This window comes from Pleuronectes platessa, chromosome 3 (assembly GCF_947347685.1).
Source record: "Pleuronectes platessa chromosome 3, fPlePla1.1, whole genome shotgun sequence".
In the NCBI taxonomy this organism is placed as follows: Eukaryota; Metazoa; Chordata; class Actinopteri; order Pleuronectiformes; family Pleuronectidae; genus Pleuronectes; species Pleuronectes platessa.
The window spans coordinates 9,437,076-9,462,716 of NC_070628.1; the positions used below are offsets into that span (position 1 = coordinate 9,437,076).

The following is a 25,641-nucleotide window of genomic DNA, read 5'->3' on the forward strand; positions in this document are numbered from 1 at the left end:
AATATTCACAAGTCTCTCCCTTCAGTGATAAAGACTGCTTATGATAATATTTGGCATCCTTTTTGCAGACAGTCTTGATCATATCAACTGTTGCATTTCTCATGTCTTTATGCATTTTCACAAGTAGGATCTGTTAGGTTCTGGTTGTCTGCGTCGGATCAGTGGAGATTATAGGTCGGAAGCCACAGAAGTGTTTTAAACTAACCTCAAGTCAGCTACTATGTTTGTCATAAATGTGACTCACTTTAGGGTACATCCACAGTAATATGTAAACTTTTAAACTCCTGATGTTTTACGACTGAATTCCACACATATTTTAACAGGCTTAAAACATAGGGTTTTGTAAACATCGCTGAGCCTGGCTTAGGTTGAAAACGCTGGTTGGGTGATGTAGTCTGGATGAGAAGAAACTTAGATTTATAGAAACAACGTAGACACCCATGTTTGCCTCCTGATTGGGTCTTATCAATCAGGACCTGTCCTTCCCTGATTCGTCATGCCCTTATCAGGTGACCCTTTTCTGTTAGAAATCAAACAACAATGCAACATAACGAATTAAAAGAGTTGCTGAACCTTGTTGTCTTTGCTAGCAGCTATTGTGCATTTACGGCACATGCATGCCCAGTGCACGTGAAAGGTTTAGCATGAATAGAGACTATGGCTGACACACTAAAGTATTTGTCTGGATGGAGATACATTTAAAAAAAAAAAACAGAAACGTATATGTGTGGAAGTAGCCTTACTCTGTTGCTTTCACGTGTCATGTTTTTTATGTGAACTAGACTATGTGATGCATGACCTTAAAGTTGTAGTGGAAAACTAATTGTTTAATTGTCTCGTTAGTTCTCCTGTCACGATAGTTGCTGCAGCTCAAACTCTGGTCTTGTGTGTTTAAAGAAAGTGAAATCAACTCAAGGGTCATAAAATGTTGAAGTGCATGTTCCAGCTGAAACTGAAGTGGCTCATGTTTGGGGAATGGTCATTTAGAAACTGTTTGCAAGGTATGTTTGTTCAGCAATCTGTGATTATATTATTGTTTCATTATAGTGAACCCACAAACATTTTCAGGATTTAAAAAAGTGTGCTGAGCAGTATGTCTGTGGTTGAGACCGATGCATCAGTGTTGTTTACCTCACGGGTGGTGCTGATTATGCATCATTTCCCTCTAAATGTTTACGTTTCATCATCGCTTAAACTCAATCTGTCGCCTTCACGGCACAATGATATTGTTGAATTATATAGTTAGGTCAAAGCTTTCGTGAAGCTGCTGTAAACAGATGTGTCTCTTTTTGCCCAGTGCAGCTGTTTACTGGACCGCGTGCCAAGTCCACAGAGCAGTTCGGGGAGTGACTGTCGAGAACTGGTTCTCATGCAGACTTGGTTTTCCTGTTTGAAACTCGGGAGCAGATTCTGAGTTATGCTTTTTGTTGGAATATAATCCAGTTGAGTCGTAAAATGATCCTTTTGTGCTATTTGTCCCTTTGCCAGGTTGAACAGTTTCAAGTGCAGCTATTATTAAACGCAGATGACAGAAACTATTTGGCAAGGCTAACTGTACACATAATCATGTGTCTTTTCTCTTTTGTTTCTTATGATTGAGCCATGGGATTCTCTCGTGTGCATTAATACAGTTTCCGATATTTTAATAAATCAAGACTCTCACGTACTTGTTTTACACAGAAAGCAAAAGCAGTATCTGTCATAAGTCTGCTCTTGATTTCCAGAGTATAGTTGTGGTCTGTTATGGAGATAGAACATCGACCGTAAGAGAACACATATGGACAAAGATGGTCGACACTAACCAGACAAACAGGCTGCAGGGGTCTCTGTTCCCATCACAGTCATGTGTGTGTCTCGTTTGAGGGAAAAAAGGATAAATAGAAGTTGGGCCGAATTTATGATAATGTGCATTCCCCGAATTCTTGCAAAATAGATGGAACCTCTTCAAGGCTAATGGTGTAGGACTATAAATATGCATGCAGTGATGTGCAAGCTGGGATATACCACAATGGCAATCAATCAGTTTGTTGTCATTGTTGTGGACAGTGAAGAGAAAGCAAATGGGATGAGGAAGACTGGAGTGCTCCTCAGAGCAGCACCATTAGACAGCGACCAGTGAGAGCAGCTCTCTGTTCGCTCCCTCTCTCTTTCCGCTCACAGTGCCTCTTGGCAGGAGCAGGCAGCAGGAATGTGAGGCTGCTCTGTGCTCCTCTTTGCTGGTCTGCAGGGGTGTGAGCGCCTGGTCCTGGGCTGGGGCTGCCGCTGGTGCTGCTGGCTGCTCGGCTCAAGCTAGGATGGGCTGGTCTGCACAGCAATGCAATGTACTGGCTGATTGTTGTTTCTACAGCACAGGGAGGGAAGAGGAGCCGCTCCCTGGCGCCCCAGCAAGGCATGGCCGCCCCTTCCTGTGTGAGGCGCTGATGGCTACCAGATGGTGGGTGAAGAGAGAGGAGGAGGGGTCCCACACTGTGTCCCTCTTATTCTCTCTTCATCCTTTGTGCCGTTTCATAGTCCTATTTTTCTCCTTTTTTTTCGTGCAAAATCTTCTCTTTTCTTCATCTCATCTTCATCTCTTTTTTTGCCTCTGTTGCTTCCACTTCTAATTGATCCCTTCATAAAGGTGGTTGAAAAAGTGACTGATGGTGAACCTGAACTTGCAGGCGTCCCAGGCTGTGTACCATCAGAAACAAAAGATGTCACTGTGACTCATGTGTGATCAATGACTCGCTGAAGAATTGTATACTCTGAAGGCCTATTCATGTTGTGTTGTCTTTAAAAGTCTGCGTGTAACATTACGCTTTATTGTCACTGTAGCACACACACCTGTTCAGCAGCAGCGAAGTACCACATGTGGTGCCTGGTGGTGGGTTTGAGAAGGGACTTGTGAGAACTGAGCTGTGTGACCAGTTCACTGTTTAATAACCTGCTGCTCACCAACAGGAGGCCCTCTTAACTCACAGCATACAGAGACCTTTAATACCCCTTTAGAGGAGTTTCCAGGGTATGCACACATTCACAAATGACTTCACTCACTCGCTTGGTTAAATGACCCCTTTTAACCCTGTTTGCTGATTGACCTGTTTGTGCTTTTAAGCTGCCTCTCCCTCAAGTAGCTTCTGAGGAAGCATACGCATTGTCTGTCTATACTAGATTGTATATTGTGGCCAGGAAATCACTGTGATGATTTTATTGAAAACAGTTAGAGATAAAAAATACACAACTTTCTGTAATTGATAAAGGTAAAAAGACAAATGCAGGCTGTCTCACAAAGGAGAGGTTTAACTAACTAATTATATGGAGTCTGGTATTTTTCCAAGTATATATTCCAGGTTTAAAGGATTTCTAAGCTTGGATCATTGAGGCTGGAAAAGGTAAAGGGTGCCCCCGGGATTCAGCAAAAGATTGATTGATTGATTGATTGATTGATTTGCTGATTATATCATTAATTAATTACTTTAGCACTATATAATGTTAAAAAAATGGTTAAAACATGCCTGCACGAGTAACCCAGAGTTTAAGGTGACATCTTTACATTTTTCATTTAGTTTAGCCCGCAAGACTAGGAGATATTCAGTTTACAATCACAGATAAGCGGACCAGGAAAATTAACATTTGAAAACAAGATGTAGCATGGCATTTTGCATTACATTGACTTTACGATCTATCAATTATCTAAATAGTTGGCATTTAACTTCCTGTTGATTGAATACCTGATTAATCAATTCGTTTTTCAACTTTAAAAATTTGATTCTGATGTTTTATAGCGTTATCAATCACTATCAACCAATCCAAGGCAGCAGCTATCTCTGTGTTTTGACTTTTGTTAGTGTTTCCTTTCTTATTCACACGTGAACCACAGCTTGCATCTGTGAAGCCTTTATTGTATTATGAGGGATTTTAAATCAGCAGTTAAATTTGACATCACAAGTTACATTTCGACTTGATTTTATCAGTGTAACCGTGCCTCGGGGCCAGAACTCATGGACTGGAACATTTCCGACTAATGTGGTGTTTACGATCAAGTTAGTCTGACAAAGAGAAGCTATTGCTGCCGAACGTCTTGTGACTCGGACCCCTTGAAAACTATAGCTTTGTTCGGTTGGCTTCTTTTTATATGGCGAATTTGAACACAACCAATTTTCCATTGTGTGTCCAAGTTAAGTGCCTTGGTATCGTATGAACACTGCCAAATAAATTCAGAAGATGGATGAATGCTACGTTTACATTAGTCTTTTTCCAAATTCTCCAGGCTCATTGAAAGAGACTTTCCCAGGGAGCATTTGTCATATGCTCCAGCTCATATTGAGCCATAGGAGTTTGGTGCTTGAAGGTATAGATGTTCTGATACAGATTCTAGCTTCAGAAATGCCCTAGATGCAGTTGTAAATGCAGGGTTGGTCATCCGTGAGTACACAAATCTATGTACTAAAGTATTTGGCACTATTGTTGCCAATTACAACACTAATGGTGTCACAATGCATTTGAAGAATTCTGTATGTATTTGATTTTATAAGGGGGCAACCTGAGCCAGGCCATATAACAACAATGGTTAGTAGCATGCAGCTGTAAAAATATGGTATATAAGTCATTTTTTTAAATGCCCTGGTATTGGATCGGCACTTGGGCCAATTATTGGAATCTGTTTTCAAGAAGGGACAAATGGTATCATCTCTTCTTGAAAGTGGGATGATTAGCACAATCTGGGTTTAAGGAAGAAATGTCTGCAACTGTGTCTGTTCACATTTAACTCCAAAGGTTCACCTGTCATTTCCCACACTCCCACACAGATGCAGCTGGCACTCTAGTTATGCGGTGCTGTGTGATCTGACCCTAGCCGCTGTGTCTGCAGCCCCTTAATATAGCCCACTGCTGTCATGGTAGTTTTTGCCTCTCTTTCCTGGCTCAGTGCTGCGTGAGCACCAATATGTTTGCATGTTTGTCACATCTTGAGGACAGGCTGGGAGGGGGGGGGGGGGGTTCAACCTGGAGGCTAGAGACTACGTGTGAAATATTGCTACTGACCTGTGTTATTTCCCAACTTGCTGTGAGACAGACAGGGCCACAATAAAATGGATTGTGTTTGTATCGAATTATCATTCATTTGTCTTTTAATTGGTTTTCAAATCAGTTTCTTTTATTGTGTGTCTAAGAAGAAGAGTCTGCAGATCAAACCTGAAGTGGACAGAGAAAGATGGATGGCTCCTTGTGTTCACCAGTGGTCCTGTTGTGGCCACTGTCCATGATTGCATTAGAGTTACTATGGTGCTGCCTGATATCTTTGGCCTGGCCTCAAGCCAGAGGACGTGGTTAAACTTGCACACATGTACACACACACAATCATCCACACACACACACACACACACACACACACACACACACACACACACACACACACACACACACACACACACACACACACACACACACACACACACACACACACACACACACACACACACACACACACACACACTGAGAGAGACTCAGGGATGCACCAGAGACCCCTGCTCTCAGAGAGTATTCGTTTTCAGCCTGACTGGAAGCTGAGTGGTGGACCTGGTCCTCTTGTCCACCTACTTTCTTGTTGTTTTTTTTTTAACTTTCCCCGGCACGCCTCTTTTTTCATGCTAGTTTTTGGTGTGTGTTAGAAACCTGTGGATTACCTTGACCCTCTTCGTCTCCGCTCTACACCCGTGGCTTTTGGATAACCAACTAGTGTTTAAAAGGGTTAGGGAACTGCCAGAGCAGAGCACAAGGTTGGTAATATTATTACTTCACATTAAATAACTATTTATTGATATTACATGTCAATTTATTTGCCGGTAAAATGAAAGTTAAATTTACAATGCTAGAAAATGTTGTGCTATGTAAATAGTAATCTTCTGTGTTGTGATGAACCACCCAACACTGTGGGAAGCTGCAAAGGGAAATTCCAACACAAGCTTTTTATGATCAGCAGCTTTGCTTACAGGTGTTTTATGTAATACAACCACTTGCAATTTAGGTTAGAGTTCAAGAGAAGTTTTGTCTCGTACTAGTGTTTTTCTACAATGCATATAATAACAATGAGTAGCTGCACAAGCCGAATCTTAGTGGTGATGGAAATGGAAAAATATGCACATGTGTCAAGTCTTGAATGAGTTCTTAAAAGCCATGTTTTTGTACCTTATTTAGTATTACTTCAATTTCAGATATGCCAATACGCAAGTCATGTTCTAACGGGACTATTTTTTTAATACCCAAATGTACTGTACCCATTTGGCCAGATTGCACTGTGCACAAGCCAATAGAAGCTGAAAGGAGAATTGTTTAAGCCCCTCTCGTCAGCGGTCAAGGAACAGCGTGATCATGTGAACCAAATCTGCCATGCCAAAGGAATGTGTTGAATTCTAACGATGCAGCTTCGACAAGTGCATGTGACTTTGTGCGAGAGCCCAGATTGGCGATGGCAGCAGACGCAGAGGCAGATAGGATCAAAAACGGGAGACGATAGGCAGCACGTAATCGAAAGGAGGAATGTCATGTAACTGTCAAGGTCGTGGCGGAGCAAAGTGTGCAACGTTTTTCAACCTCCTGCTTATCTGGAGAAGGCATTAGAACCGTTGGACCGAACAACGGGGAGATACTGTGGGAATGTGACCAACTTGAGTTTTGGGGAGTTGCGTATCCTGAAGTCAGATGAGCCGGTCTTTATCTCCAGCACAGCTTTGGTTCTCATGCCTGAGAGTCGGCTGCCATCTGCATTCACAAACCGTCCTCAGAGTATGTAGATTGAATAGGGCACTGTATGAACAAGGGCAATTAAGTACATTGAGTCTGGGAATCATTTTCAGCAAAGATTCCCATTGGCTATATACTGTATAAAGGAGCCATAGTAATTGTGGTGTTAGTGCATAAGTCAGGGAGTAACAGTGTCTTTCTGTCAGTATGTTTCTTTTAGATGAGCAGTCAAACGTAAGACAGTCAAACAACTGTTCTGTCAATAAGCGGCTGATGTCATTTTTTACCAAGACATGAATTAGGTCATTGGCCGTTATTTAGTGTCTGGATAGGCAGTAAAATGGTTATAAAGATCCCAAAATGAAACGGAAACGACCCCTTTTACTGCAATTTATAAATGTACGAATTTGACCAAACTGGACCAGAAGGTTTAAGCGAGCGAGTATTCACCCCTTTTTCAACCAAATAAACTTTGGTTCTTGAAACTCAGGAAGCTCTTGTTATGCAGCACTCCAGTTGCGAGAAGTTATAATTACAGATACTGTATCAAGTATTTCTCACTTGTTTTCTTCCTCCTTGTCTTCTTCACCCGCTGGCCAAAGATTAGAATATGTTAGTTCACTGTCACTGTTCACATTGGAAAAGCCTTGGTTCCTTTTGGTAACCCAATTAGGGAGTAATGTTGTATTTTATTTGATAGTGGGTGTGAGAACCGGAACACAACCTGTTCCGTGTTGGTAACAGTAGATGCACAACCTCTGTTTCTCTGTGTCCTATAAGCTTAATGTTGTTTCCTACTCTGCAGGGTAAAAGGTATTGATTGGTGACCTGGATTTAGCTCCTGCCACCACAAGCCAACATGGGCTCTACACCACGCTTGAGGAGTGATAACAATGAATTACAAGAAAGTGGCAAAGACACTTAAGTAATAGAGCAAATTTTGGCTGGCCATGATTTTGGCTTTGCCTATCTCCTCTCACACACAACTACTATATTTAAATTATTCTTATTCAGACTTGTTATTTCTAAGGTAGCTTTATGTATGTAAGGAAGGCTGCTTTTAGTTTTGTTTTGAGTTTCCTAAGGTCAAATCAGAGGGATGAGTTTACTTGAATACACATGCATCTTGAAAAGCAGTTAATGGATAAATATGGTGTTAACAGTGGCGTCAGAACCTGCCATTTGGCCTCTTTACAGGTGCATGCATTAGAGAAAATATGTGAGTGCAGAGGAGCTGAGTACGACTGACTCCAGGCTTCTAGAACAAATCTACAGGCATGCACACACACACCCACAGAGGCCAACACACAGCAAAAGAAAAGGGGTAATGTGAAAAAAAAAGAGAAACTGAAGTGGTTTTGTCATTTGCTAGTAGTTTAGTTGGAAAAATATATGACATCGTAACCATTGCTGACTGCATCTGTGGGAAGCATTCCACACATTCTACGATAAACATGAATCACTGTATGGAAATCACATGAACGCACACGCAGCACACAACCTCTCAGGTATGTGTTCGCACCACGCACATTCCCTTTCAACTGAAAGTGAAGCAGTATCATCTGAATGTGACAATAGAGAGAGGAGGTGTGTACCAGTTTCAGGGGACTGGTTGGAAAAGGAGGTGTGTCATATTAAGTCGGCTGTGGAACAAGCCAAGGCATGCTCGACAGCTCAGCTCATAGAACAGGACACTACCACGGTTAATTCACCCACTAACAATCAACATGTTGTGTTTCTTATATGCAAATTCACCGTTCACTTATTCCCATATTAATGAAATGGCTTGAAATAATCATTTACTAGAATAACTGGTAATGTAACTCTACTTGAACCTTGTTTTATCTCCTGTTCTGCTGAGTAACCAGGCACCACGTCTTTGAAAGCAACACCACTGCCGACACACAAGTGTGTATCAGAGTCCATTTCCTTATCTCTGCATGCGGCATCTCAAGCCATTTCCTCCTGGACGGACTCTAGCAGGAGAGGGGCTAATTAGATCATGTCGAAGGCAACCTCTCACTGGCAGCTAAATGTGATTTGGAATAATTTTCATTGGTCTCATTGGATTAGACTGCTGCTGCTCACTGCATGGATAAGGATAGGTTAGACGGATACACAGAGTGGACTAAACGAGTTAATATGGTACCTAGGATACCTCTCTTTTTGGGGGGGTTGATCCTGAATTGTATTAAATCAAAAAAGCCTTAAATACAAAAACTATAAGCTTCACTTTCTTTTAAAGAAATTTTATGAGGTAAATAAGCCAAACACTCTCATTAAGAAACACGTGTACGTCCACACACTCAACCACAGTTGCTTTTGGGGTCAGGATTTCAAGAAGTCATCCATCTCTCCATATAGTGGTCCCCCTGCAGGAAGAAGTGGGACTGTTACGAGTCTGCTGCTCAACCCACAACCTGCTGTGGTGTGAAATCCTGTGCTTCACTGAGACATGCATGGCTGCGCCTCACTGCAAGCTCTTATCAGGACTTCACATGAAGAAGATACCTCTATATGGAGTCTTGATTATTGTAGACTGACCTGTTTGTACTGACTCACGCATGTGCAGGAGTGAATCAAACACCACTCTGGAAAATTCATGGTTCACCCTTTGGCATGTGGGCACAGAATGTTGAGCTCTGCAATGTTGATATTTTTGGGTTCTACCCACCTATCTGCAGCCAGCATGGTGTAGGTGTGCTGCACTGAAGAAGCGGCGTGAAATGGGTGTTGGGGTGGGCAGTTGTTGCCAGGGGAGGTGGTATGTTATTTTCAGTCCATTGTGTCTACTTCCTGTGGGTCAGGGGTTATTGGAGCAGGGTGTTGCAGACTTCACGGAGTAAGAGGAGGGGAGGGAAGTCGGCCGTGTAGGCAGGAAAAGTGGCCATACTCGCTCGACAACAGTGGCTGGTCAGCAGCTTGCTTACCTCGCTTCGCTCAAAACATTTCGCTCCGGGCAAAGCTTGGACTCTTCAGAACCAGGTACAGAGATATGACTTGTGTTTTAATAACCACTGACCTTGTTACACTCAGCTTTTCTTTTTTATTTTGATGATTTGAATACCGTTTCAACCAATTTAATTAGCTTTGTGACTCTCAGCAGAAGGTTAGAGCTGGAGTCTAACTATCCAACGATTATTCTTCCAACATTAGCATGGAAAATATTTTGTGCAAAAGTGTGGATGAAAGATTCATGACTCTTACGTAACCAGAAAGCCACCTTGATCGTGGGGTTGTTTTGGGAATAGGTTCGTCAAGAGCGTCAATAATTACACAGCAATTAAAGCACAATAAATCCTTTAGTGAATTGTATAGAAATTGCTGACAATTTAAACTAGCAAAATTGATTGCATACTTACAAAGGAGTGTATGTTGTTAAGGAGCATGTGATTACGTGCACTTAGTGAAGATCAGTATGTGTGTTTAAAGGAATGACTCAACAACAAGATATCGTTGGTGAGTCCAGTTTGTTTTTTCTGAATTAAGTCCCATAAAAATAAGACAGCGTTGCCCTGGCAAGGAAATAGCCATCATGAGTGTGCGACCACTTCCAGCGAGAGCACTGACAGCTCTAGATTGTTTGTGTTGTATTCCTATCAGAAATCTTGACACAGCAAACTTATAGTAAACAAACTTCATTCTCTCGAAATCCTTTCTCTGCAATAAGGTGCCACTTTGTTCTGATGGTTAGTTAGTTATTTTAGTGGTTGCTCTAAAGATCTGGCACCTGACAGCGTGGAGATGCATGTTATGTTTAAACATAACTGAAGCAGTTCACCAGCTTGTCTGCAGCTACTTTTCTGTGCATAATAAGTAGCTCAGTACAAACAGTTAAAAACAGTCATCATTGTAAACTTTTACTTTTATCTCTGGGTTGGTCACTCATTCAGGAAAAAACTGGTTTCCATGCTATTACAGTTTACGGGGTGATGGCTGCAAACAAGGACGTGTGTGATTGTTGTTTTAGTGGAACCAGTTTAAAGCTGCTATACGCAAACTGTACATATGCATTAGTATTATTTTAGACCAGACCAGACCAAGAGGTTTAAAACAGGGATTTGTTCCTACAACTCAGGTCAAACATTTTGCAAAAAAAAAAACACCTGCTGTATAATGTGAGCAAATCATCAACTTGGGTTATTGAGGTTTCATGGTGCAGCTGTGATTCCTTCTCTGCTTTCTCCTCTCCAAGCAAAGATGTTGAGTGTTTTAGTCCAGCATAGGAAAGACGAGACTATCACTATCCAGGTGCATTGTTTTCTGGACAAACTGTGCGACATTAGCCAAAGTAAGACGTTAATATAGAATAGATTCTAAAGTTAGCATCTGACAAACCCCCAAATGCGACCACAGTGACAAAAGGAGGCAAAACAGGAAATCTTTTTGCGCAGAGTGTGTTTGGGGAACAGATGACCAGGAAGATAAAAAGCGCCAACAAAGTGGAAACTTCCACTGAGGGATGTTTTTTTGCCTTGTGTGTGTTTTTGCTCTCTTTTTCTCAGTTTCACAAAGCCCCATGTTTCCTGGAAAACACAGTCAGAGGTAGTGAGTTTAGTTCTGATGAAAAGGCGAATACTGCGATTGCTTAACAGTTTCCTTTTATTAAACGCAACTACTGACACTTCTGTGCTCCCTCAGTCATACATGATGTGAAGCTGCGTTAATGTTTAAACCTGCTCCCTCTGAGTTAATGCTTTACCCTGTGAGCACAGTGTAAGCCTGAACACTGTGAAGAGAGGCTGGGGAGGTGTTGACAGAAATTTAATTGAACCGTTCTTGTTGTATAACAAGACAATCGAACTCCTTCATCCCTCCTTCCCTTCCTCAGGCTCTCTTCCCTTACACCTTCCCCACCTTCTCTCTCTCTGTCTCCTCCCTCTGTCTGTGGATACTCTAATGAATGATATGGAATCATTACTTCACTGAGAGTTCCTGTCCCCGCCCAACGAGAACGAGTCAGTGCAGCTACAACAGCAGTTGCACAGTTGTGCGGTTGTTTAAGCCAATGGACTAACAGCAGGACCATGGTTCTGGACTGTCAGGAATAGGTCCGAGGAACCACACAATTGGTTGAGAATACGTCTCCAACAAGACCTGAGAGAATGTAATACCTGCCGTTGAAAAAATTGGTAAGCGCCATTATTTCCTCTGCAGATAATTTTCATCAAAGTTTTGGGGAAAAGCCTGAAGTCTGCTAATATTTTTTTGTTTAAACATCATTAAATAATTCCAGCTCCTGCTTCTGTAAGTTAGACCTATTGTCAGGGAGGTTGTGGTTTTCTGTTTTCAGCCTGATTATTTTGTTTGAGACGTAAAATAGTTTGAAGAACCGTGACATTGTCTTGTTGTTGTAGGTCACCTGCTGCAGACCGAGAATTAGGAACACCTGCTCGGCCTCCAGACGTGCTTTCATTTGAATGTTCGTCTTTGTGTGCACTGTTTGCAAAGATAGCATAGTGACTACCAGGGTCTGTGTTCTTTGGACAGTTACCGTAGATTGTTAGGGCCAGGGTCAGATGGCGCCTGGCTGGGTGAGAATTTCACAGCTGCACATGAAAGCGCAGCGACTGTGGGATTGTATATTGAGGGAGGGAGTGATGGTTTGTGTGGCGGATGAAAGGAGGGTACTTGCTTGTTTTGATCGTAGAGTAGCTGCTCCTTATGGATCGATACACAGATGATGAACGCACATATATATATATATATAGGATGATGTCTAAGTGATGCACTCACAGGAGGAGCTCCTTATGTAGACACAGCTGCTGGAACCTGGTGTTGACCTGATGATTCAACACAAACTAAGCTATAACTTGTACACACACATACACACTGTCTTTACATTACACAACAGATGTTGGTTCACCAGTTTATTTCTGGCAAAGTAGGAATGCACAAATGTTACCTCCACCGTAAACCCAGCTGCATAAAACAACTGTTCTGTGTTGTTGGTATGGAGCCAACTTATTTGGCCTTGTGGCCTGTACAAAGGCTGGTGCAGGCTCACATTGCTGCGCCAGTTTCTTTCCAGAACCTCATTATTACAGCATTATATTCTTATTATTTTATTATCTGATTCTATAATAAGACATGCTTATTATTTATGATCATTTAAAAATAATTATATCTTGAGAACATTCTTAAATTGAGGTTTACAGCTCTGAAGTCTAAATGAAGGAGACATTTTTTTATGTGTCCATAATCAGCTACAGCATTTTCAAACTGCCGTTTTACATCCTTTAATATGGTAAGGAAATAAGTATATATACAATATATGATCTCAAAATCTAAGTCTGCACTTTAGGGTGTGAATACTCCCCTTGTGATAATCTGTCATGTGGTATTTAATACAAAACATAAACTAGAATATGGGTTATTAGGAGCATATGTCGTTCGGAAAGCCTTGCTGTGTTAATGCAAGGTTAGCTGCAGTCCAAGTGTTTGCAGATGATCAAAAATTGATGTCTTGTTTCTGTGGATTTCTGGATTTGAGCTTTGGTTCATGTGGAAAAATCAAGACTTGAGATCCTCACTGTTGTGTCTCTGACCTGTGTGGGAAGATGGGTCGGACGCGCACAAAGCAAGGATGTGATGTTTCTGTGCAACAAAGCTTTTGTTCTTGTTCCTCTCTTGGAGAGGGAATGAAATGAAGAGGTTGACTCTCACATGGGAGCAGCACTGTGCTGTGGATGTGAATGATAATTGATAAGTTCAGAGACACCCGGGAGTTAATTTTTGGGGTTGTTGTGGGTGATCTTGGGATGGATGTGCAAGTGTTCAATAGGACACACACACAGGGACAGATAAGCTAATGTTGCTCTTCCTTCAGTCTGTTAGTCTGGGTGGTCCTATCTTTAACACTGTTCTCACTCTATTTCTCCTTGTTAATTCCCTCTGTTTTCTTTGGCCTCCCTCCTATTATGGGTGCTAGGAAAGCATACTTTCATATAGTTTCCCACTAAAGAGTTTATTTAGGTGGATAACCTTTGTCGGTTTCTTGTATGAAGACAGTATTAAATGTCTATGCGATACGAAGATATACATCGTTACCTTTTTGTTATATGAAAGTAGATAATTCCAAACCTGAGGACTCAGACCAGATAAGGCTGAACAAGGAGCTTGTAACTAAAAGAGGGGCTTCTTCAGTGGCATGGTGGTGTTTTGAAAGTCCATACAAATGTGCAACAAACTGTGTCCACACAACAAACTAATAACACCACTAACCTATTTAACCACTTATGCAAGAAATATGTCAAACAGCACACAGACACACACGCACAGAGTGTCTGTGGATGAGAGCCAAAGCACAGTTGAGTTCTCAAAACAAACCCCAGTCTGATGTTGCAACAGGCTTCTGTCCTTGATGCACCTCATCACAACAAATCTCAGAGATGGAGGAAAAAGCTGCTGTTGTAACTTACACCTGCAAATATATTATCTCACATGTTAAAATTTACCGAAAATATGCTATATCATGGTATGTATTATATGCAATTATTGTGATCCATGAGATTTTGTATGACACTTTTCAATATTATCCTTCAGCGTTTCCTAGGTGTGGTAAAGGATTGTCTGAGGAATTAAGTGATGAACAAAATCTTCAAATCAACTCAGATTTTCCTGGTTGTTTTTCTATAGTTATTTTCCTATCTTCAGCTCTGTTGTAGAAGAGGTAGTTCAACATTCATATGATATCACAACTTGATGAAATGCACATTATTTCCTCCAATATGCATTTGTTAAGTTACTTAAAAAGTTTGAGTACTTGCAACCTGGACTCTAAAGCAGAATAAAAAATTGCAGGACCTCAATATTGGGTTTAAATCTGGGTTCATGCACTCTGCACACTTTTTATAATTCCTGACTTAAAAACCCTCTAGACTGGGTATCTTTGCAGAATTAGGGTTTGGGGTCACTGCTCTGCCAAGGGAGACCTTTTGTGAAGCGGCCGTGTAGAGGAAGCTGTCCATGCTGTGGCATCTCTGACCTCGTTTCTATTGAGAGTGCAGATGGGAAACAGAATCGTAAAGTCTCCACAGGAAGCAGAGGGAGGCTCACATCCAGGGAAGAGGATGGAGCCTTCAGATGCAACACCAGAAAGAGAGATGCAAATTAAATGATTTGTACATAATTATGAGCTTGAGCAATTAGGAAAAGGAACATGAAAGGTGAGAAAAGGCAGGTTTTAAAGCCATCTTGACTTGCTAAATGTAATGTGTCTTTAACGTTGGGGAGGGTAGAACACAGTGAAAGATCAGTCTAAATCAATAGAACTAAAGAGACAGGTTGTTTATCTTCAATTTTACTTTCAATCAAGTGATTAATTGTGTTTCACTGCACTTATTTGAAACGCCGTCCTTTAGTCAGTGTTTGTGTGTATTTGCAATAATATTAGAATAGGATATTGATTTGAATAATAACTGATAGTCATGATTATAAAAAAAGAGCCAGACTGTTACAAAGATGGAATAAGTGGTGGTAGTAATACTTGTTGAATATGTCGGGGTGCACTCCCACTACATTTCTGTGAACACAAACCCTCTGGTCTCTTGTTGTCCCTCCCCCTCTGATTTAGCCGTGGCAGTTAAGAGGGTCTGGGACAACCTGATTACATAGAACAGGAAGTCAGGGGAGGGAGCGATCTCAAACTGCCGACCCTCACACACACACAGCAACATGATAACGTCACAACTTAGGCGCAAACAAGACTAATAACAACAACAACAACAACATGCTTGTTCTCTCATAGCAGCACTCAACTACTCCAAGCTTGGAAGGTAGGCTCACTGTTATTTACTGATATACAAAGTATTTATCATCATACGTAAGATTTAAAGGTGATATTTTTGTCATTTTCAATTATATCTGTTCCTTAGGGTGCACTCTTAGTTTCTGTGATGACGGTTAGTGTTTATGCAATGCACGAGAGGCAGAAACAACATTAACCTGCAAATGTCCAATGCTTGTTTGCATGAAGGGGTTTGTGGGATCATGGCACAGGCGTCACAAGGTTGTGACAATGGATGTTTGTATACTTTCAGGATTTTGTTTACTTCAACTCTAAATGAGATGTAATGTGACAATTGTCTTGCTTCAAGCTAAATATAGTCCACTGTGCATTATGTCTAAAACAGACTAAATTGGTAATAATTAATATTAGTTGGATTATATTAATAGATTCATTGGATGTTTACTGTCACTGTACACGTTCAATGACATTTGTACAGCAAGCCTGTAGACATCTTATTGATAAACAAACTGTTGTGGCTGAGGGGCAGAGCGGTCGTCCTTCAACCAGAAGATCGGCGGCTCGATCCCAGTCTTCCCCAACTGCCCGCCAAAGTGTCCTTGCCCCTCATAGAAAAAGTGCTGCCCATAGAATATGAATGTATATATATATATATATCACAGTTAAACAGGGAGACACCTGGAATCTTTCTAAAGGGAAAGCTGGTGTAGTTCATTGAGGAACTGGTATTCAGACACTTATTTACTCTGTCATTTGTGCTTTCCAGCTGTTGTGTCAGCCATAGTTCATGTTAGGTCCAGCGTGCAGTGAATTTATCAAACAACATGACGGTGATCCCACCAGTACAAATCAAGAGTGTTTACCTCAGAGTCAGAGAGTGGTGGTAGAATTTGGCTGACTGTTAACCACAGTGTACGATGCTGGACCCCAGGCATGCACATCTTTCACGGAAGTCCCTTGTCCTTCCAGCAGGCGGAGGGCTGATGACGCTCGCTGGACACTCGCTTAGCCAAAGGACACGCACTCTTACTTGTACGTTAACTGCCCTCGCTGGCGCTCAAGGAAGTAAAAATAGCTGTTTAGCAAGAATCCCAGTCATGTCTCGCTAACAAAGATTGATTTATACAATTTGCGGCAGTCGGCATAAAGGAGCTTTTGTCCCTCCTCTCCTTCTCTTTCTGCAGACCTCGTCACCAAGGCCAAGAGCGCCAAAACCTCTGACGCGCTCGACACTTCTCTCTTAGAACAGCCTTTGTTCAGCGCAGTCGTAGGGCCCTGATAGTGAGGCTTAGGGAAGCACTGTGGTCGGCAAGATTGCATATTTGTTTAATGCATTTGTGTCAGACTGCAGTGTCATGGAATTGTTTTGTAGGTTTGTTGCGTTTCTGCGTCAGCAGATGCAGCCATTTGCTATTCCAAATATTTGCCCAAATAGCTGAAAATGTCAAATGCACTCTGAAATTCACTCCTTATTTTTGTTTCTCCAAACACCCACAGTATGTCCCTCCATGCCACATGATTGCTAGAATCGGACAGTGCAAAGGAAGAGATATAGTGATGTAGTCGTGTCAATCATGAGTTTAAACTAAATATTACTGTTACTGTTTATGTGTTGCTATAGTGTAACCTTTCATTGACTCTTCCTGAATCATGAGATGTTTCCAGATTCTTCCTGTAAATTGTCCTTTGAAAACTAGCATTTATTAAGGAGCTGCTACAGGAAATCAAATAAAAGTAAAATATTTTGTAATATTGCAGTAAGTAATGAAATTCATATATGCTCTTCCCCACGGACGCTGAGTAAGATAACACCTGATTCATTTACATTTTTCTCACCTCCCTCAATGTGACCTCGTTCCCTCTAATGAGACTGCCCTGCAAAGTTAACAGATCAATACTGGAACTCTGGAATCTATTGTGTGTTTAATATCCTGCTTGTGTGAGATGCACTGTGCAAGTATTTATTTTCTTCTTGTCATATCGACTGTCCACAAAAGGTGGTCTGGTTTCTGCGTGGCCATGACATAGTGTCTGGTGTGGATTTCTGGCAGATGCAATGATATCACATACTAATTTGTTCTGTTATCACCAAAAATCTTGACCTTCTCTCCCCCGTCTTCACCCTGTGCTCATCCTGCGCCCCGTCGCTCCCTCGCTCAGTCCCCATCGCTGTGTTTTTCTGAGGAACAAACAGAGAAGCTGTCCTAGTCAGGATGAGTCAGTGCAGCTGGGTTGCAGGTCATTTACCCACATCCCACTCAGATGGGACAGATGGCCCGGCCACTCGCATGCTGCTTAGTGCTAACTCTGCATCCAGTGTGTGAGCTAAGCTAACGCTAGCATGTAACTGAGCTGGAGAGAGTCCAGCTGATAATACAAACAGAAATCTACTGAAATTAATTGACACAGGTAAAATCCATCAAATTAAATATCTGAGGTTATCACTCAAAACCCCTCAGCATTTCAAATGTTTTAATCTTGTGGCTGATATGTGTAATTTCTGACAGATAGATAGATCGATAGATAGATAGATGGATACTTTATTAATCCCGTGGGAAATTTAGAGCAATGACACAATAGAAAATAATTAAACATTCAAAAGCAGCCTCTACCGATGTCCTGGGTCTGCTCTTGACAGTGAGAGACATGATGGCTTTAAACAGGAAACGGCTGCAATTCAACATTCACTAGAAACCTACTGAATGATGAACACTGAAAGAATCATCTGTCATAATTTTAAGGACAACATAATTATGAAAGGGGGAGAGAAGGGAAAACACGCAGCAAAGGGTCAGGTCTGGACCAAACTCACCCCACTATATCTTTACATAGGACATATTTGTTTTGCTGCTGCATTAGTGTTTATAAATCTCTAATGCAACTATTCACATAATGTCTGACCCAATGTCCTGATGACACAGTCTTGTGTGAATTCCGAACTGCTGCGACTGCAGGAATACATAACCCCTATGTCTCTGTGCCATTTACCATTAGAGATATAGAGGAGGAGTTTATTATGCAGTTTAACAGCCTGTGATGAGAGCAAATTCACATTAGCAATTAGAGCACTTAAAGGCGTTTTAAGCTGCATTAAGCTATCTAAACCATGGAGCACAATTAGCCTTTTGAGCGCAATAAAACTGGAGTAGGTGGAGCTTAAGCGGTGGCGTTGGCAGGATGCTCACTTGAAACTAGTTTCATGTATTTAACTAATAATGAATTAGACTAATTCCTGTTGTAGGAGGCTGATGTGGTCTCTTTTATCAGCTAGATACCAAAATGATGAGCCTATTCCTTTGTATCTATTCTCAAATCTCACTCATTTTATTCAACTAAGTGTGATTCCATATAGTCTCTTTCATTTCTTTACTTCTGCCAGTATACTGTTTATTTTGGTGATGATGTAGTGCCAAGCAGGACTTTTCTAATGTCTGATATTTTAATGCTGAGGCATATTAACACATCTTTATGGGGCTGTTTGATGAAACAAAAATCCGGTAATTTCATGTCCAGATTACAAAACATTTAATTTCTTGTTATTCCTTGACCTTGGTGCCATGTCTTGCACTCTTCAATCTTATCTCTTTCCATTCTCATGATTCTTTGTCACATGTTAATATTGTGGACACGTTTCCTGCATTGTCTGAGTTGGGGCTTTGTTTTGAACTCGTGACTGTACTTTCGTGGCTTTTGTCCATAGACAAAGCAAAGCCATTGATAAATGATTACAAAAAAGAATGATTAGTGGCACAATAGAAGTAAGACTAAAGGGTGCACAGACTTTGAATTTTGCAATATTGTTTCTGTTGATTCCAGTCAGCGTCTAAAGAAATAGTTTGACACTTAATGTTACTAACTTTTTTACTACATGTATTTTCTTTCATGTTGAGTGTTGGTTGGGACCTTTTGCCTTTTGGCTGAGTAGGATGGGACCTTTTGTTCCTGGTTGAGTTGGATGAGACCTTTTAGCCTTTGTCATGATCCAGTGATGTTGGATCTCGAGGCCTCTGACGGCAGTGTGACTCCACTCAGTTGGCATCTTGTCCCAAACCTCCCACCCTCCCCTTCCCCTATCATAATCCCAGTCAGACCCTCAATACCATCTCTGTCCGTCCCCCACGGGCAAATATTGGGTCCCTTCCTGTGTCTGACCCTATCAGAAGACACTGGGACACCAGGAAGTGGGGGGAGGGGGAGAGAAAGCGGTTGGCGGGGACAGCTGCCATGCCAGAGGAGCCCTCCCCAACCCAGTCCAGTATCGTCCCATGCCGTCCCATTCCTAACTGTGGGGCAGTGAACACTAGACTCCCACAAGCTGAAGTGGGCTTTGATTGTTGGATAAGATAAGCGGCTCCAAATCTGTTGGTGTATTAAGGAAAGCTGAAATGGATATATCTTTATCTACCAGTTGTTGACACTGCTGTCTGGTGTTGACTTTTTAAGGGTTAACCTTCTATTCCACGCTGGCTGAAATGGAATTTTTAATAGTAAAAGCAGGACCAGAGGTGACTCTGTAAACCTTTGCAGGAGGTATGTACTGGTGTGTGGCAAAGATCATGTTGTCTTACTGGCCAAATGTGTGTATGTGGCATTTGTTTGAAAGTACTCTGGTGTGTTTGATATCCGTCGTGTTGATATCAAATGTTTCTACATGTACTTAAAACAACAATGGGTGGAAGGATTTTGAGGAAGGCTGATTTGATGGACATTGATGCGGTTGATGTTTTTTCTGTAAGCCTGTTCATTGTCAGTGATGCCAGGTTTTGTAAGGCCATGTAAACTAGTAACCTGTTTCAGTAAAAGATTTTTTTAACGTCTCACATAAAGCTTTGACTTACAAACAAACATCTAGTATGTATTCCGGTCCATATCTTCCAGCAACTATCTCAGAAGAAATGTATTTTCAAATTTAGACACATTTGCACATTAGGAAAAAACAGTTGTCTCACTGAACGTGCCTGTTCTCTCACTGTGTTGCCAGTCCAAGTGTTCTTATTAAAATACGAAAACTTCACGAGTATCTTAAAAAATAGGTACGAGGTAGTAAAGTAATCTGTTGATTGACTACTGCTGGATGTCACTATAACAGGGTTTGTAGTGCATGTAAATGTGTTCTCAAATTGTGTTCTGATTTCTCCCTCTTACCTTATATCTTGTTTGTGTATAAATGTAGTTGAGACTAAATTCGTAGGTGTGATGGCGCCTAGATATTAGGATGTCATATCTTATTTGAACAATGTTTTTATTTGCTTATTACTATATAGTTGCTTATTTTTATGCACGTGTCTGGTGCTGAGTGTTGGGAACAAATCAGTGGCAGAAAACAGCAAATTTGTACAAATGTGCACTAGGAAACCTGTGTGAATGTGACTGCTCACAGATGGTGGAGAGATGTTCTAGCTACTACACAGCTTGTCATCCTCGAGCTAGTAGTGTTACCATGCTAATGTGGCAGCAGGTGCAGAATCTCTTGTGGAATCGCAAACCACTGCTTAAAAAGAGATTTAAAGTTTGTTAAAAAATATATATATATATACGGTATACCTTGTCTGTTCACATAACGTGCCCTCCTTATAAGGTGCATTTTCTGATGTGTATAGAATAATTCAATAATAATCTAAGAGTCACTCTACTTTGCTGCTGGATATTGCATTCAGAAAGCTGAGAACCAACAGAACCGAGCATCTTATCTGATCTAAGGTCATTGCTTGTGCTTGTAGTTCAGTGACCAAGATGTTTGGCCATGCATGTTAAGTCAAGTCATGTCAATAATATTAGCATACAGCATAAACAAACACTTTTACTCTTGACATTTTAACAAAATGCATTAAATGAATAATTTACTACTTATAATGGCATAGTCTGGATCCTTTCATTGACTTGTTGGATCCTGCACAGGCAAACAAATTCTCTTGTGTTTGTTAAATGAAGTGAGAGATATGTTTACTTCTCGAACCCTGTGTGGTATTCTTTTACATCTTTTAGGTTTCAATGTAAATTTGCATCTTTTATACAGTACATCCATAGTTATTTTGACTTTTGTCTATTTGCTATATTTATTGTTTCTTGGAGGCATAATACATGATGTTTGCTTCCCTTTTGCATAATTAATGTGATTATTATACAGTGTTTTCAAACAGTATTCATACAGCGGTGTCGGGGCATCAGTTTTGTGAAGTGCTGTTAAATTTTTGATTTTGCAGACACTGCTCACAGCCACATGTGTTTGTGATTAGTGCATATATTGCCTTGGTCTGCTCGGTCATGATGACTTGATGAAACTCGACAAAAACACAACATTACATTCATTGGCCACGATCAGCATTTTGTGGTTCTCTTTTTGGACATTCACACGTTGCGTTACTCATTTTCTTTTAACTCTAAGTGACCTGTTGTCTGAATATCCAAAGGAGTTCAACTCCATGACTATTGAGCCATTCTGTTAAACAGGTCTCACTTTCCTCTGTCTTGAGTGTACACAACACACAGTTGTCAACACTCACCCTGGGCGGGCCTGGCCTTGCTGTAACCCAAGCTCTTGGTCCTTCTGTTCCCCACAGGGTAACTTGACCCAGGATTGCTTTGTCATGTGCCAGAGAGAGAAGGAGAGAGAGAGAGAGAGAGGTCCCCTCTCCTCTCCAAACCCACTGTCTTTATCCAGCCTGCACAGATACATCAGTGTAGTCTCTGCTCATTCACTTCAGCCTTTACGGTTAACTTTGGTATTTAAGCAGCTCATTTGGCCTCATGTGGGAGTGATTATATAATACAGGCCTTTTGAGCCACACCGTGTGAAACATGTGCTGCATGTGTGTGTGCATAGTTCGAGGTGTGACTGATGTTTTGATCCTTTTTGTAGGAAACTCTGTGTGTTATCAAATACTTTGGTGCTTTTGTTCTTGTAGTTGTTATTGTATGTATGTCTGTGTGTGTGCAGTCTAAAATCCAGGGCCTTACAGGGCTGCTTGTTTCTTCATCCTGTTTTTGGAGGAAAAGGTCTGATGCTCTTCACGCTGTCTCGGTCCGGGACCTGGCCCACTAACAAAGGACACCCTGTGGATTGAAAAACAGCTAGGGGATAAAAAAAAAAGAAGAAGAATCTCCAGGCCCACAGCATTGTTAATACGTTCAAACCCTATTCCCAAAACAACAACAGCAGAGCTTTAGTTTGCATTCCTCTCACTCTGTTGGTATGCTGCCCGATCTATCTGATCTCTGAAGCGGTTGTTTGTTCACTGGGTCTCATCTATCATTTCAAACAGCACTTGGAAAGTTTCTGATCTTCGGCCGATCTTCTTATTTTGCTGTTCGTGTTTTTTACTGCGACACTCTTTGGTTGTCGAAACTTGTACAAAGTGTCCTGACACATTTGCCCTTTCTTGGGCAACAGGAGGAAGTGAAACACTTTTGGATAAATATCCTTATCTCACCACAACATCTTGTGATCACTCAGACAAGTCGTGCTCTTATTTTGTGGAGAGCTTATATATTGAGGAAATGCAAAACTCTGTGACCTCCTTAAGCCGTGTTTGAATAAGTCAGTGTTAGATAAGTTCTCTAAAATAAAGTTACAAACATAATAATACAAGCAGGGGTACAGTGTCAGTGTTGTTCTGTATTTATTTTGAAGGCCTCTCCCCTCTCACTGACCTTTTATCGTTGAAACAGCAACTCCATGTGACAACCATGCATGATATATAAACAGGTTTTGAAGCAGTATTTTTTTAAGTAAACAGTGACAGGGCGACGTTAGTGACGTTTCGTTAGTGTGCTCTCAGTAATCCATTACTGATTTATTAAATTATCCCAGATAAGAAGAGCATTGAGTGGTCTCGTCTTTCTCTTTAATACTTTTAATGTACTGTCACTTAACGATTTTATTACTAAAATGTCCTTTATTTATGTACACTGAGTGGAAGTCATACATTTTATATGCTTATGTCGCTTTTATCTGTCTGCTATGCCTGACTTTAAACAGCCATGCCTTATTTTCACTGGCAACAAATCCCATTTAACAGAAATGACCCAATGGCCTCTTTCTCCTTATAGATTTTGTTATTCACTCCATTCTGGGTGCTAAACCAAACTATGTGGCTTTTGTTCTGGTTATCCCAGGCACATATTTCTGGTTGCAGGCCTTTCCCCTCTGGCCCCCATTATTCTTCAGCGCGGGCAGTGCAGCTGGTGGGGAATGCACACACACAGAAACCAGCTACGCTAGGACACATCGGCTAAACTAGAAAAATAAAGCATTTGGCCAGCCTGTGGTCAGTTGGGAATGGAGCAGTCATTGTGAGAACACCCATGTGACCTTTGCCCCTATTTCTGTGCTCTCCCTGCAGGCATGGAAGAAGCGGTGGTTTGTACTTCGCAGTGGCCGTCTGACAGGCGACCCAGACGTGTTGGAGTACTACAAGAATGACCATGCCAAGAAGCCCATCCGCGTGATTGATCTCAACTTGTGCGAGCAGGTATGTGTGTGCAACCAGCCTCCAAAGTGAAGGGCCGAGCTCCACATATACAATTAATAACTCTTAAGAAAGTCCAGTTGAAGCAGGCTTTTTTTGTTTATACATAAAAGACACAATTCAAAAAAAAAAAACTGCCAGGTGGTCAAAGATTACACACTACTAATGCTGTATTTTTAACTTGCTCCTAGTTTTTATGAGATGCAACTTTTACACTCGGGGAGCTTTCGTTGTTTGGCTGTAAATAGAAGCTAACCCCTGTCGGTTGATCCCCTCAGGTGGATGCTGGGCTGTCGTTCAAAAAGAAGGACTTGGAGCACAGCTTCATATTCGACATCAAGACCATCGACCGTGTCTTCTACCTGGTGGCTGACACCGAAGACGAGATGAATAAGTGGGTTTGCTGCATCTGCGACATCTGTGGTTTTAACCCAACCGATGACGGTAAGAATCGGCTTTAGAAAGTCGGAGGCACATCAGTGTTGAATGTTTTTTTTTTTGCATCTAGCCACTGTGACAGCTTTGTGTAGTGTTTCAAATGCCAAACTTAATTCACAGACAAGCAGAAATAATTTAGTAGTTTTTAAATCGCCCGATTCTCATCATGAGCAGTGATTAGATATTTAGTTAGGATGAAACTAAAACAATATTAGCTCGCTGGCTCACCACTGTACATTTGACTGGTCTCCCTTTTGACTGTTGTGCCTCTCAAATATCTTCTTTCCTTCGCTTTGAAAGAGTTAGATGAAGCAGCATAATGTGCCAGAAGGCCACTATTCAGCATATTTCTCAGCCAAGGTCTAATGTAATGGTCCATGTGTTGATCCATGTGTTGTGTCGAAGCTCATGTTACTCCAGTTCCTAGTGCTGGATAATCAAAGAACTGTGTGCCTGCAGGCCTCACTGCCTCTCTCCTCCGTTCTTTCCCTCTTTTCTCTCGCCTCCCTCTCCGTCTTTGAGCCTAAATGTCAGCTGCACCATTTACATCTCAGTTCTGGTCCTCTTTCTCCCTCTTGTCATCTAAATGTGTAAGCATTTTAGTGTGACAACAATTGGCTTAGAAGTTGCACTAATTCACCGTCTGGCATATCACGACACAATATTATTTTAGGTGAAGAATGTACTTTTTTCAACCTGGCAAATGAGACACCAATTATTCTGCTTGAAGGTCGTTCTCTCACGGTATTGTGACAATGCCTCCGCCTCACAAACGCAGCTCGTGTTGCAGGGCAACACTGATAGTAACACTCGTGGTACTTCTGCTACAGAATATGATTATTCAAGGAGAAACTACGTCTAAAGACAAACATCTCTGCAGATAGGCTTCCTCGCAGTTCCTCTAACAAAAGAATGTCCTTGGCTTTCCCTCTCGTGGCCACTTACACTTCTCTGCATGTGAGACCCAGCTCCCACTCTTCTGTTGTGTGTGGCCACGCTACACTGCAGATAGTAGAGGAAAGAACATTAGGTGGGCTTGGATTTGAAGGCTCAGAGAGAGTGTAGGAGGTATATATAAATGTGCGTATCAGCAGAGGGGATTTCCCCTTTTTCCTGTATGAATCAGCTTTTAACCTTTTAGCCAATAAATGGAGGGAAAAGGGAAGACGATAACAGAGGAGAGAGCAGCAAATGATGCATGTAGAGACAGAGATATTGACTGAAGAGAAGAGAAATACAGGACCTTGTGCTGGATAAAAGCACAAC

The 25,641-nt window shown here is 41.4% G+C and overlaps 1 protein-coding gene across 7 annotated transcripts in view; it reads left to right on the forward strand.

Moving 5' to 3' along the window:
* The window catches only part of gab1 (GRB2-associated binding protein 1), a 49,603-nt gene that overhangs the window by 8,765 nt on the left and 15,197 nt on the right, over nt 1–25,641 (forward strand). For 3 of the 7 annotated variants that reach the window (XM_053417863.1, XM_053417865.1, XM_053417864.1), the window contains exons 3-4: nt 23,812–23,940; nt 24,216–24,381. In XM_053417863.1, coding sequence (XP_053273838.1) covers nt 23,812–23,940; nt 24,216–24,381 — 295 coding nt within the window. Of the gene's footprint in view, nt 1–9,568; nt 9,706–11,433; nt 11,853–15,342; nt 15,498–19,742; nt 20,000–23,811; nt 23,941–24,215; nt 24,382–25,641 lie in introns of those variants that run through there. The other 4 variants (XM_053417868.1, XM_053417867.1, XM_053417866.1 and 1 more) reach the window with 4 other exon arrangements.